The sequence below is a fragment of the Phoxinus phoxinus genome (genome assembly GCF_949152265.1).
Source record: "Phoxinus phoxinus genome assembly, chromosome: 1".
NCBI lineage: Eukaryota > Metazoa > Chordata > Actinopteri > Cypriniformes > Leuciscidae > Phoxinus > Phoxinus phoxinus.
This window is the reverse complement of record NC_136876.1, coordinates 12,985,969-13,000,968: the sequence shown is the minus strand read 5'-3', so window position 1 is coordinate 13,000,968 and position 15,000 is coordinate 12,985,969. Positions and strand designations below refer to the sequence as shown.

Here is a 15,000-nt window from a genome sequence, read left to right as displayed (position 1 = left end):
ACCCTTTAAATAACACAGATCATCTGATCGTTCCCTCGTGAAGCTGCTGAGACAAACACACACACACTTACAGTGCATCAGGACTCAACATCAGCACACGTTCAGCAGTGATACACACATGCATCCATCCATCCTTCCATATATCCATCCATTCATCCTTTCATATATCAATCCACCCATCTATCCATCCATATATCCATCCATCCTTTCATATATCCATCCATCAATCTATCCATACATCCATATATATATCATCCATCTATTCATCCTTTCATATATCCATCTATCCATCCATCCATATATCATCCATCCATCCATCTATCCTCCATCTATCCATTCATCCATCTATCCATCCATCAATCTATCCATCCATCCATATATCCATACATCCATCCATCAATATAGCCATCCATTCATCCTTCCATATATCCATCCATCCATCCATATATCCATCCATCAATCTATCCATACATCCATATATATATCATCCATCTATTCATCCTTTCATATATCCATCTATCCATCCATCCATATATCATCCATCCATCCATCTATCCTCCATCTATCCATTCATCCATCTATCCATCCATCAATCTATCCATCCATCCATATATCCATACATCCATCCATCAATATAGCCATCCATTCATCCTTCCTATATCCATCCATCAATCTATCCATCCATCCATATAGCCATCCATTTGTCCGTCTCTCGGTCCATCCATCCATCTATCCATCCATCCATCCATATATCCATCCATCTATCCATCTTTCCATCTATCTATCCATCCATCCATATATCTATCTATCAATCCATATATCTATCTATCAATCCATATATCCATCTATCCATCCATCCATATATCCATCCATCGATCTATTCATTCATCCATCCATATATCCATCCATCAATCTATCCATCCATATATCTATCCATCCATCCATCCATCCATCCATCCATCAATCTATCCATCCATCCATATATCCATTCATCCATCCATCCATCCATATATCCATTCATCCATCCATATATCTATCCATCCATCCATATATCCATCCATCCATATATCCATCCATCCATCCATATATCCATCCATCAATCTATCTATCCATCCATCCATCTATCTATCTATCAATCCATATATCCATATATCCATCTATCCATCCATCCATATATCCATCCATCGATCTATTCATTCATTCATCCATGTATCCATCCATCAATCTATCCATATATCTATCCATCCATCCATATATCCATCCATCTATATATTCATCCATATATCCATCTATCTATCCATCCATCCATATGTCCATCCATCCATCCATCAATCTATCCATCCATCCATCCATCCATCTATCCATCTATCCATCTATCCATCCATCCATCCATCCATCCATCCATCCATCCATCCATCCATCCATCCATCCATCCATCCATCCATCCATCCATCCATCCATCCATCCATCCATCCATCCATCCATCCATCCATCCATCCATCCATCCATCCATCCATCCATCCATCCATCCATACATACATACATAACTATTTGGGCACCTTTGGACTCTGAATTCACACCTAAGATTGTGTGAATTTCATTGCATTAGATACAAACAATGTCAAACCAAGTGGCATCCGCATAAAAAAGTATAAAAAGTTATATTTAATTATATATGATACACGTGTGTATAAATATAAACTATTATTAAACTATTATAATTAGTGTTTTAATTATAATATTATAAGCAATTGTACTACTAATATATTGTTTTTATGATACTCTTAGAAAACTTGTATAGTAAAGATCAGCGTCTGCAGTCTCCATATGTGTTGTGATAGTCAGTGTGTTGTGAGTTTATTAAGGTCTGTGTGTGCTGGATTGTACTGAGAAGTACATATGCTGATGGAAGCCTTCGTGGCGCCAGATTCTTCCTCCTCCTTTGTTGTTTGCAACCCAAACCTTCCCATGAGCCTCTAGTGATGAGTCTGAGGTAATGAGCTGAGAGAGTATCCGGCCCGGCCTCGCTCTGGCATCAGTCGCTCCGTTGCCACGATCAGTTTGTGTGTTGGCACTGCTGATGGAAATGTAGACGCCGAATATCTTTTCAGGTGACTTTGACGAATGAACAAAAGCATAGCTCGCACTGACATGACTCTTATTAGAGGACCTTCATGCTCACTTTTACCCTGAGAATCACTTCAGCGACACGGACACAGAGAGGAGGTTTATACTATCAGGAATTCCCTCCGTGGAATAATTCACCATCAATTATGCAATCGTTTATTCACCCATGTGTTGTTGTTCAGTGCAACAAAAAAATACTTTTCCATTCAATAAAAACTCACTGCACTGTAAAAAAAATTGTTGAGCGGTAACCTATCGCATTCAACTTTTTAAGTTAACTCAACTAATCCACTCAAGTTAAAATCTACTTAAATACGTTTTTTTCATCTAATGAGTACCAGGTAATCTTTTGAACTTAAAACTTTTTGTGAAGATAACAAAACAAAACAAAAGTTAACTTAAAAAGTTGAGTGTGATAGGTTGTCTTATTTTTTTAAGTTGGCTCAACTATAAAAAAAAAAATTGTTAAAAGAAGTTTTAAGTTCAAAAGATTACACTCATTAGATGAACAAAAATATACAAGTTGGTTTTAACTGGAGTGGATTAGTTGAGTTAACTTAAATAGTTGAATGCGAAAGGTTACCTTATTTTTTTAAGTTATTAGATGAACAAAAGTATAAAAGTTGATTTTAACTGGAGCGGATTGGTTGAGTTAACTTAAAAAATTAAGGTAACCTATCGCATTCAACTTTTTAAGTTAACTCAACCAATCCACTCCAGTTAAAATCAACTTGTATACTTTTGTTCATCTAATAACTTTAAAAAATAAGGTAACCTATCGCATTCAACTTTTTAAGTTATTAGATGAACAAAAGTATACAAGTTGATTTTAACTGGAGTGGATTGGTTGAGTTAACTTAATAAGTTGAATGTGATAGGTTACCTTATTTTTTTAAGTTAGCTCAACTACCAAGTGCTTTAAAGCTCAGGAAAGAACATCTAAAGTAGGTAAATGAGTAAATGACGACATAATCTTAATTTTTGCCAGATCTCTTCCTTTAATCTCTTGTATAGTCCCTGTAACTCCAGTCAGATCCGCTCTGAAGTGTGTTAATGAGTGTAGATGAGCTCTCTCGTTGTTGCTCGGCACGTTACGCAGATAATGAAGCACTCGCGGTTGATCTGATTAATCTGCGTCTCTTCCCCAGCGTGTGGATTACTCTCTCTAACTCCTTCGCACGACTGGAAGCATTAAAAGCCATCAAGCGGGTTATGAGTCCTTCAGCAGCAGAGGAACCGTCCCGTCAGTGACTGTATAGAGTCACTGCATGTCTTTCTCTCATGCTTTTCTGTGGGTTTATGCCACGGCTTGTCGGCTGGTTTGATGAATGTGCTTTTATTGAGGCAGTGTAGCCAATGGCCTGCTCATTGTGAGCTTAAATTTACATATACCGAACGACACGGGACCAATTCAGGTGCCAGGAGACATTCTTTTTTCAGTGACGGATTCTTATCTTTTTATAATTAAAATGTAGGCTATATAAGATATTTACGTTCTTGTTAAACAGATACAAAAAAAAGAGTCTATTTTGTATTTCCATTGTGTGAGGTATAAGAAAGAAATGGTTCAAAATACTTTTGGTGGCCAATAAAATTTATAAAATTAATAAAAATAAAAAAGCGTTAAAAAAATTTATTTGTTGGGCAATTAAATGGATAAAAAAAAAAAAAAGTCAGTAAAATTAGTAAAATAACATAAAATGTATTTGCTGGCCAATAAATTGGTTATAAAAAAAAATTTGCAAATAAGAAAAAAATTATTTGCTGGACAGTAAATTGGTTAAAAATCTGACATTAAAGCTTTCGGTGGGTAATAAAATGGGTTAAAAATTATACTTGGTGGGCAATTAAATAAGTGTGTATATATATAAAATACAATAAAAAATATGGTGAAAATTTTTTTTTGAGGCCAATAAAATGGGTAATATATATATATTTTTTATATAATGACATTTGGTGGCCAATAAAATGGGTAAAAAAAAAAAGAAAAACTGGTAGCTGATAAATGGATAAAATAAGCTTATATTGTATTATAAAATGGGTAAAAAAATTAGCTCACATTGAAGGAGGAACACAAACACTAGAGATCACAGAAACTTTAGGGTGCAACGGCATACCCTAGCAACACCCTAGCAACAAGACTACATGAGTTGTGCATGTGCAAACACCACTCAGCTTCACTCTAAAAAATGCTGGGTTGTTTCAACCCAATTTTGGGTCAAATATGGACAAACCCATTCATTGGGTTAAAAATGTAATTAAAAAATGTGACCCAACGGCTGGGTTTGTCCATATTTGACCCAAAATTGGGTTGAAACAACCCAGCATTTTTAAGTGTCTAGTTGTTTCACAGAGACACATGCAGCACACGTACACTGTGCGTCCTCATAATGCTCTCGGTGTGTGTGTGTGTGTGCAGTGGCGGGTTTCCCGTATCCCGCGGCAGGAGCGACGGTGGCGTACAGAGGGGCTCATCTGAGGGGCAGAGGCCGTGCCGTTTACAACACCTTCCGTTCGGCTCCTCCTCCTCAGCCAATCCCGGCATACGGAGCGTGAGTCATATTCATATTCACTAATATTAGCAGATCACTGACACTATTAGATGCGAACAAAAGCTGAACTGAATTCAGCTGAGTCGAGTTTGTTTCATAATTGATGAACACTGAAAATGTTATTAAACTGAATTGAATCAACACTGAATTGAGCCGAATAATGACACTATGTCCTTCTGTAGAGCTGCTGTGCAGATGAAATGATATAAGTTTCATAATTGATGAACTTTACACTGTTATTGAACTGAACTAAATCAAATTGAGCTGAATAATGACACTATTGTCTTCTGTAGAGCTGCTGTGCAGATGAAATTATATTCGTTTCATAATTGAATAACTTGATATTCCGTTATTTTCTTTTTTTTATTACTGTCTGTATTGCATAAAGCGTAATAGAAATAAATGTGACTGTTTACTCATCCGCAACAGAATCATCTTCATTCGGAGGCTTTTCACAGCAAATATTGATCGGTGCGACACTAATTAAATTAATTACTCCGGATGCCATATAATTAATGCAATTAAAGGATTGACGGCTCTATTTGTACGTTCCCCTACCCTGCACTGCATGCGCGCTCATACTTCATCTCTCTGCACCAAACTGATTTATTTCTGCGGGTCATGTGACTGTATTCTGCACCACCCCCCCGCGCTCCTGACGCAGCAGTTCTCATGCTCATTGGTGATAATCAGACGCTCTCGTTGTCTCGTTTGTTGAACGCAGGGTGGTGTATCAGGACGGGTTCTACGGCGCCGAGATCTACGTGAGTAACTCTGTTTCTGGAGGGATGAGAGTGTGTGATTCCAGTCCTGCCGCTCACTCACACACACACACACACACACACACGGTTAACCCGTGAAACCTGATCACCGAACTCTAGATCCACTTCAGTCACCACACACACACACACACACACACACACACACACACACACACACACACACACACACACACACACACACACACACACACACACACACACACACACACATACACACACACACACACACACACACACACACACACACACACACACACACACTCAGAGTTTGGCAAAGATGCTGCAGTCACACACGCAGACACACCCACACACACTGACACTCACTCGAATGCACGCGCACACACACACACACACACACACACACCTTACCCCTAAGCCTACCCATCACACTCACACACACACACACACACACACCTTAACCCTAAGCCTACCCCTCACACTCACACACACACACACACACACACACACACTAACCCGACTCCAAAACCTACCCATCACACTAAACTTTCAGCATTTTTAAAAAACCTTTAATTTCTCTATTTTTATACTAGATTTACAAATGAGGACATTCCTAAAGGGAGGTTTTTGGAGATTTTGTCAGGTTTTGGTCACTTCTGGGTACAAATTTTGCCCCAAAATATATTTAAGTTGGTACAACCACACACACACACACACACAAAATCATCAATATGACCACATAACAAATGAATAACTGGTAATGTTAAAGGTTCAGGGAAAAAGGCAGGAACCGGCAAACGTTCAATGAAACTTTAATCATAAAATAACACAAAACGAAAGTAAAGCGTCACACAACGAACATCAGCAACACAACATAAAGTCCAGGCCTGGTCCTCTCTCCTCCTTCACTGTCCTCACTCACTTTTATTCTTCCGGAGTTGGATTTGTACATCTACTATTAGTACATCCAACTTTACCTATAATTACATACTATATTATCACCCAGCGATATATTAAAAGTGGGATATTACCTGCATACATAACGTACACTCATGTAAAGTGATATAGACTATATAACAAATCAGCTTGATTGTATTTTATCGCTCGGCTCTAAATAAAATAAAATAAAAATCATATATATTACATACAACTTTATCAGCGTACATAAGGTACACTCATGTAAAGTGATATGGTATAATGCAACTGCTCTCAACTGCTTTATTGTGTATATAACGTCTCAAACTGTAACTATATTATCGCCCAGATGTATTCTGCTAAATGCGGCAATGAGTCATGAAGATATTATAAATATTAACAGAGCTGCTGTAAAACAATGTGTATTGTGAAAAGTGCTATACAAATAAAATTGACTTGACATTCATGCATTTGGCACATGCATTGAATTCAAGATCGGTTTTTGATCAGTTCATGCGTTCCCTGGGAATCGAACCGTGAGCTCGGTGTTGCAGGCGCCGCTGCTCGTAGTCCAGGTGCGATGCCCGGCGGTTCTCTTTAGCAGAGAGTTTACAGAGAACAACGGTTTAGTGTTGTTTATGTGCTGATGTATCAGAGAGTGTTAATGTGATTCTTCACTGGTCCTGCTGTCTGTCGAGGGACCCTCAGTAGTGAACGCTTACTGTGTTTCTGATGAGGTGAAGCGGCTTCAGATAAAGGGATTCATCTTCCCGCCGGCGCTGCTGTTCACACTCACACACAGGCGCACACACACTCTCTCTCAAACACACACTCACTCACTCACTCTCTCTCTCTCTCTCTCTCTCTCTCACACACACACACACACACACACACACACACACACACACACACAGAGAGAGAGAGATAGTGACACACTGACCCTCAGTGTGAACACATTCACACACTCTCATCTCTCTTTCTCTCGTTCTCTGCTCTCAGATCAGCTCCTCACCTCTTTTTTCAAATATGTTTGGAAAAACTCTGATTTATTTTTCATTTTTATTTAATCTATTTTTCATTAAAAAAATTGTTTTTTTTTGTTTTTGTTCAAGTCTAATTGTACGAAACATTTATATATTAGTGTGTTAGTCTTAATAAACATGGCTACTTTTCTCTTCTCGTTTTTTTTTTCTTTTCTTTGCTCTTCTTTTTTATTTTCTGTTATCTTCTTCTCTTTTCATTTTATTTTTTCATGTCCTGTACTTTTTTTTCTTTGCTTTGCTTTTCTTTTATCTTCTTTTTAGCTTCTTTTCTCTCCTTTTTTATTTTCTTTTTCCATTTTTCTGTTTTTCTTTTTCTTGTTCTTTTTCCTTTCTTCTTTTTTCTCTTATTTCTTTTCATTTTCTCTTATTAGCTTTTGTCAAGTTTGTCATGGACTTTCTGTTTGTTGTCTTCATCATCATTAGTTCATTTTCATCACCTGTCTAGTTAATCAGTTAATCATCCTTCATTGTCATCACCTGTTGTACCCTCGTCATCCTCTGTGTATTTAAGTTCCTGTCTTTCACCTTTCAGTTGTCGGTCAATGTTTATGTTACGTTGTATTGGATGTGTTACCCAGCTGCCTGTACCCGTTTTTGTGTAAATGTTTTATTAGTAAAAGTTTGAATTGGAGCTTTGTGCCTCTGCCTGTCTTCATCCGCACCATACCCGTGACAGATTGACCGACCAAGACAGTATGGATCTTCCAGCCGTCCAGATCCTTCTCCTTTCCCAGGAGGATCAGTCTCTCGAGGCCCACACACAGAGGTATTTGGACTTGGTACCTTTGGTACACTATGATGATATCAGCCTCAGTATGTTCTTCCGGGCAGGCCTCAACGCTGAGGCCAAAGCACGCCTGCCCGGAGATGGGCCTCGGGAGAACTTTGCTGCCTATGTGGAGTGGGTATTATGGAATAACGGATCATCCTTCACCGTCGATGATGCCACCAGCCCCACTCCAACTCCAGAGCTTCCTGCACCGCTGGTCCCGTCCAGCCCAGAGCTTCCTGCACCGCTGGTCCCGTCCAGCCCAGAGCTTCCTGCACCGCTGGTCCCGTCCAGCCCAGAGCTTCCTGCACCGCTGGTCCCGTCCAGCCCAGAGCCTTCGCCGCTGGTCCCGTCCAGCCCAGAGCCTTCGCCGCTGGTCCCGTCCAGCCCAGGACCGCCTTCGCCGCTGGCCCCGGTCAGCTCAGAGCCCTCTTCGCCGCTGGTCCAGTCCAGTGCTGACCTCCCCAAGAAAATTTTGGGGGGGGGCAATAAGTCCTCTGAGGGGATCGTGGAGGCCCTTCCGACACGGTTCCCATGGCCGCCCGAAGGGTCCTCACCGTCATGGCCGCCCGAAGGGTCCTCACCGCCATGGCCGACCGAAGGGTCCTCGCCGCCATGGCCGCCCGAAGGGTCCACGCCGCCATGGCCGCCCGAAGGGTCCACGCCGCCCTGGCCGCCTGCACGTCCTGCTCCGCCCTGGCCGCCTGCACGTCCTGCTCCGCCCTGGCCGCCTGCACGTCCTGCTCCGCCCTGGCCGCCTGCACGTCCTGCTCCGCCCTGGCCGCCTGCACGTCCTGCTCCGCCCTGGCCGCCTGCACGTCCTGCTCCGCCCTGGCCGCCTGCACGTCCTGCTCCGCCCTGGCCGCCTGCACGTCCTGCTCCGCCCTGGCCGCCTGCACGTCCTGCTCCGCCCTGGCCGCCTGCACGTCCTGCTCCGCCCTGGCCGCCTGCACGTCCTGCTCCGCCCTGGCCGCCTGCACGTCCTGCTCCGCCCTGGCCGCCTGCACGTCCTGCTCCGCCCTGGCCGCCAGAAAGGCCTGCTCCGCCCTGGAGGCTTCCTGCTCCAGATCGGCCACCCCTTCATCAGCCTCCAGGGCGCCCACCCCCCCACCCCTTTGTTGTTCTACGGCGCGAGGTCGCGCCTTGTTGAAGGGGGGCGTTATGTCACGTTTGTCATGGACTTTCTGTTTGTTGTCTTCATCATCATTAGTTCATTTTCATCACCTGTCTAGTTAATCAGTTAATCATCCTTCATTGTCATCACCTGTTGTACCCTCGTCATCCTCTGTGTATTTAAGTTCCTGTCTTTCACCTTTCAGTTGTCGGTCAATGTTTATGTTACGTTGTATTGGATGTGTTACCCAGCTGCCTGTACCCGTTTTTGTGTAAATGTTTTATTAGTAAAAGTTTGAATTGGAGCTTTGTGCCTCTGCCTGTCTTCATCCGCACCATACCCGTGACAGCTTTTCTGTTTTCTTTTGCCTTCTCTTCTTTTTCTTTTCTTTTACTTTCCTTCTTTTCTTTTACTTTTAAAACCGTATCTTTTCTCCTTGGCTTTTGTAACTGATGTGTGTTTTATGTGATTATAGTCGTATATTTATCGTAGATCTCTGTTCAGTCCTTTAAGTGTTAATAATTTAGACTTTCGGTCAGTCTAATGGCCGTTTTTAACTAGATATTCTTTTCATTTCTCTTCTCATCTCCTTCTTCCATGTTTTCTCCTCTGGTTCTCTCTCTCTCTCTCTCTCTCTCTCTCTCTCTCTCTCTCTCTCTCTCTCCTCCGCTCATCTTCAGTGGTGTGGTCTGTTATATTTAGCGTCGGGCTCTCAGTGTCCTGGTAAAGGCATGTTCTGTGTATTGGGCCGGGGGGTGCTGACAGTGTGATTTATTACCCCGTGTGTTCGCAGGCTGGGGCTCCAATCAGCTCAGTCCCACAGGAAGTGCACCACGCCCACTCCTCCTCACTTCCTGTCCCCGCGGGAACGTGACCTCACAATCCCCCGCTCAACCTCTAACCTGATTTCACTCACAAGCTCACAAACTTATTCCAGTTTAAATAGTTTTGCAAGTGACGGGAAATCAAGCCGTCTAACTCGAGCCTTCCCGCAGCGTTGAGTGTGTGTGCTTGTTTCAGGAACGCACACGCCGTTCCGTCTCACATTCACAATAACTCAAAACACAAACTTTCTGTGCTGATTTGAAATGCGGCACACATTATCAATGCAAAACTCTCAGCATCCCGAAAGCGTGTGCTGTAGCGCCTCCCAGTGGCGCGCGCTGGACGTCCGTGTGTGTGTGTGTCGGGCCGGAGAGTGTAAAACAGTGTCTGTTCTGGTTCTGACGCTCTGATTAATGTGTGTTATTAGCGATCTGCCTACAGACAAATGAGCTCCACTCCACCTCGGAGTCTCTGCTGATTATGATACACAGAATCTGCTCCCTTTCCACAAACGGTTTCAAAACAAAGAGATCTGCATGTAAAGGCATCATACGCACACTTTTGAGATGTAATGCTGCACACCCTCAGAGACAAAAAGGTACAAAAGCTGTCACTGGGGCAGATCACTTTCTAAAGGTGTTTTGTACCTCTTGTTCTGAGAGCGCATCATTCTGCAGAATTGTTTTCATGCATCCTTTGCAGAGAAGGCAAACCTAGAATGCATTGAGCTCGGTGGAAAAACTGATTTGAAATAAATAAATGCATAAATGAGTGTTTTGTGTGTTTTCAGGGCGGATACGCGGCGTACAGATACACTCAGCCTGCGACGGCTACAGCGTACAGCGACAGGTACGAGTTCACGCGCACACACTCCTGATATTAAGGTCAGAAACACAGTTATCTCGTAGAAATCTCAGATGTTTCTGATAGACAGCAAAGAGATGAGAAGATCATTAAAAGACATCAGTGTTATTCTGGCAGAAAATAATGATATTACAAACATTTTATTGGAATTTTTTACCATTTACAGTATTAAAAGTGTTAGATATAGTAATTTTTTAATGATTAAATGTAAAAAAAAAATATTATTTTTTATTTTATTAATATAATTTGTAATGTTAGTTATTCATAGCACAGGTGCTGGGAGTGAAGCAGTGTAATTTTTAAGAATTATTAGTATTTATTAATATATACATAGTATTTAGTTAATATTTTTAGTTTTCATTTTTTATTTCAGTTTTAGTATTTTTATGTCAAATTGTACTATTACAGTATTTTATTATTGTTATGAGTATATTTGACTATTTAAATAAATAATAATAATATAAATAAATAGCATTAGTTTATATGTTTCGTTTTAAAATTGTTGTATTATTTATCTAGTATTTATTACTATTTATTCATATAATCAACATTTGTTTTCATAGTTTAATTTTTTATTTCAGTTTTTGTAATTTTCTAATGAAAAATTATAGTATTTTGTTAGCGTTTTGAGTATTTATTAATATAATCAGTTTATTATTTTTTTTTCATTTCTGGTTTTAGAAATGTCCTAATGTAAATCATACTATTATAGTATTTTATTAGTGTTTTGAGTATTTATGTTAAACATTTTTTGTGATTTTAATATTTCTGTTATAATTATTCTACTTTTTAGTACTTAAACTTGTTTCGTTTCACCAACAATAACAACAACATTTCTGATTTTCCGCTTAATTTTCATAAGTTGTTTTCTCATCTAATATCATATATTTCCCAGCTTTATTTTGCTGGCGAGTCTGAGTGAGGCGGCCATTTGCTAATGAGGAAGAGAAATAAACATAACTCAAGACATTTCTCTGAAACCAAAGAACAGGTTTAATTTAACTTTTTGCTTCTCAAGCAAATTTATGTTGCTTTCAAGAGTGTGCGGATATTTTTTTACAGGAAAACAAGGCAATAATACTGATTATGCCGATTACTGAAATGATGTTTTGCGGTGTGGTGAAGTCAGTGTTGTGCTTTCAAAGCAGGTTTCTTGCCAATCCAGACTGAGTCAGCACACTCGTCGTCCAGTGTCACACACACACACACACACACACACACACACATTAAAGCGCATGTATATCTCTTACGGTAAAGCTGCCCTTTTCTCTCTCTCTCTCTCTCCCTGTGTTTGAGTTGTTGCCCGTGGCCGAGGGCTTGTGTTTTCTTATCTGCTCTCTGCAGACTTCTTCATTTGCAAGCCGTGTGTGGAGAAGAAGCAGAGAGTGGAATATGCGTAATATAAATGAAAGGAAATGACACGTGTTGTCCTTCCTGTGGAGGATTAGTTCCAAACCAGCAACACAACACGAAGCCCGCGGCGGCATCCCGTTCACTTCTCCCTCACACACCTCAGTCTTTCTTTCCCTCTTCTCAACCTTTCTTTTGCTCTCATGCTTAATTTGTTTTATTCTCTCGACTTCTTTCTTCTTGTCATCTGCCTGAATGTTTTTATTAGAAATATAAAAAAAGTCACAAAAATTAGGTCACACTTTAGTTTAGGGTCCAGTTCTCACTCTTCACTTTGACTTTTGCCTTAGTAAACACAATTATTGCTTATGAATAGTTAGTAAGGCATTTGTTAAGTTTAGATTAAGGGATGTAGAATATGGTCATGCAGAATAAGGCGTTAATATGTGCTTTATAAGCACTAATAAACCGCCAATATCCTAGTAATATGCATGCTAATAAGCAACTAGTTAATAGTGAGAACTGGACTCTAAACTTAAGTGTGACCCAAAATTGTTTATGAGGGATTTTCAACGGGAATTTCTCTTATACAAGCTCAAATTCACAATATGAGCGGCAGTAAAACACAACTTTTATTCCTCCTCACAAAAATCATGATTACAGGGGCAGATTATTGAATAATAAATAATAATTATCACGCACAATACTATTTAATGACCTCCAAACATTTTTACCGTAGTGCATGGTTTGAAAACGAATGTATTTTGATGTTGCATACAGGGCTTGACATTCATATTTTGCTCCGCAGTCACTGTGGCCAGTGGTTTTCTAAAGTTACGAGCCACTCAGCAGTTTCACTGGCCACAATTTTGACATCAATACCATGGGGAAAAACTGCCATATAGATTTTTTCAATATTATCTCATAATTTGGCAGCAGGTTTATTAGGCTGCTGTCACTTTAAGAGCTGACGCACTGATCCATTATACTGTTACACATGCGTTTTCTTTCTCAACTGTTTACGTTCACTTAAAAAAAACTGGCTGTTAACACGTGAATACTCACCAAGACCAGCATTGTGACATTATGTTGTGTGTATTTGACTGTTTAAGCGCAATAAGCAGCAAAAAAAGAGAAATGGCTGTATGTGCGCGGGATTTAAAATGATGCGCAATCCCATGCTGAAATTCAAGCCCTGGAACAGCATGTAACATTCAAGGTGTGTGTGTGTGTGTGTGTGTGTGTGTGTGTGTGTGTGTGTGTGTGTGTGTGTGTGTGTGTGTGTGTGTGTGTGTGTGTGTGTGTGTGTGTGTGTGTGTGATTAAAGATTAAACCGTCATTTGATATAATGCAAATATTGCATAAAGTAATTTTAGAGGTTAACAGAGAGATTATATGTAGACAGAAAGGAGATTTTAAAAAAAACATGGAGAAATATTTAGATTTAAGAAAAGGAGATTTATTGAGGCGTATTTCAGATATAGACTGAGTGACTGACTGATTGAGTGAGTGAGTGAGTGAGTGAGTGACTGAGTGAGTGAGTGAGTGAGTGACTGAGTGAGTGAGTGAGTGACTGACTGACTGACTGACTGACTGACTGAGTGAGTGAGTGTCTGACTGACTGAGTGAGTGAGTGACTGAGTGAGTGACTGAGTGAGTGACTGAGTGAGTGAGTGAGTGACTGACTGACTGACTGACTGAGTGAGTGAGTGAGTGAGTGAGTGAGTGAGTGAGTGAGTGAGTGAGTGAGTGACTGAGTGAGTGACTGACTGAGTGAGTGAGTGAGTGACTGAGTGAGTGACTGACTGAGTGAGTGAGTGAGTGTCTGAGTGTCTGACTGACTGAGTGAGTGAGTGAGTGAGTGAGTGAGTGTCTGACTGACTGACTGAGTGAGTGAGTGAGTGAGTGAGTGAGTGAGTGTCTGACTGACTGAGTGACTGACTGACTGACTGACTGACTGACTGACTGAGTGAGTGTCTGACTGACTGAGTGAGTGAGTGAGTGAGTGAGTGAGTGAGTGAGTGAGTGAGTGAGTGAGTGAGTGACTGACTGACTGAGTGAGTGAGTGAGTGAGTGAGTGAGTGAGTGTCTGACTGACCGAGTGAGTGACTGACTGACTGACTGAGTGAGTGAGTGAGTGAGTGTCTGACTGACTGAGTGAGTGAGTGAGTGAGTGACTGACTGACTGACTGACTGAGTGTCTGACTGAGTGAGTGAGTGAGTGACTGAGTGACTGAGTGAGTGAGTGAGTGAGTGAGTGAGTGACTGAGTGAGTGACTGAGTGAGTGACTGAGTGAGTGAGTGAGTGAGTGAGTGAGTGAGTGACTGACTGAGTGAGTGAGTGAGTGAGTGAGTGAGTGTCTGACTGACTGACTGAGTGAGTGAGTGAGTGAGTGAGTGAGTGACTAAGTGACTGAGTGACTGACTGAGTGAGTGAGTGAGTGACTGACTAGTGAGTGAGTGAGTGAGTGAGTGAGTGAGTGAGTGAGTGAGTGTCTGACTGACTGACTGAGTGAGTGAGTGAGTGAGTGACTGACTGACTGAGTGAGTGAGTGAGTGAGTGAGTGAGTGAGTGAGTGTCTGACTGACTGACTGAGTGAGTGAGTGAGTGACTGACTGACTGAGTGAGTGAGTGAGTGAGTGTCTGACTGACTGAGTGAGTGACTGACTGACTGACTGACTGACTGACTGACTGACTGAC

At 41.1% G+C, this 15,000-nt stretch overlaps 1 protein-coding gene across 11 annotated transcripts in view; it reads left to right on the top strand.

Moving 5' to 3' along the window:
* Window positions 1–15,000, top strand: part of rbfox3b (RNA binding fox-1 homolog 3b) — a 220,475-nt gene that overhangs the window by 189,232 nt on the left and 16,243 nt on the right. For all 11 annotated transcript variants that reach the window (XM_079617798.1, XM_079617797.1, XM_079617791.1 and 8 more), the window contains 3 exons: window positions 4,547–4,679; window positions 5,404–5,443; window positions 10,876–10,934. In XM_079617798.1, coding sequence (XP_079473924.1) covers window positions 4,547–4,679; window positions 5,404–5,443; window positions 10,876–10,934 — 232 coding nt within the window. The remainder of the gene's footprint in view (window positions 1–4,546; window positions 4,680–5,403; window positions 5,444–10,875; window positions 10,935–15,000) is intronic.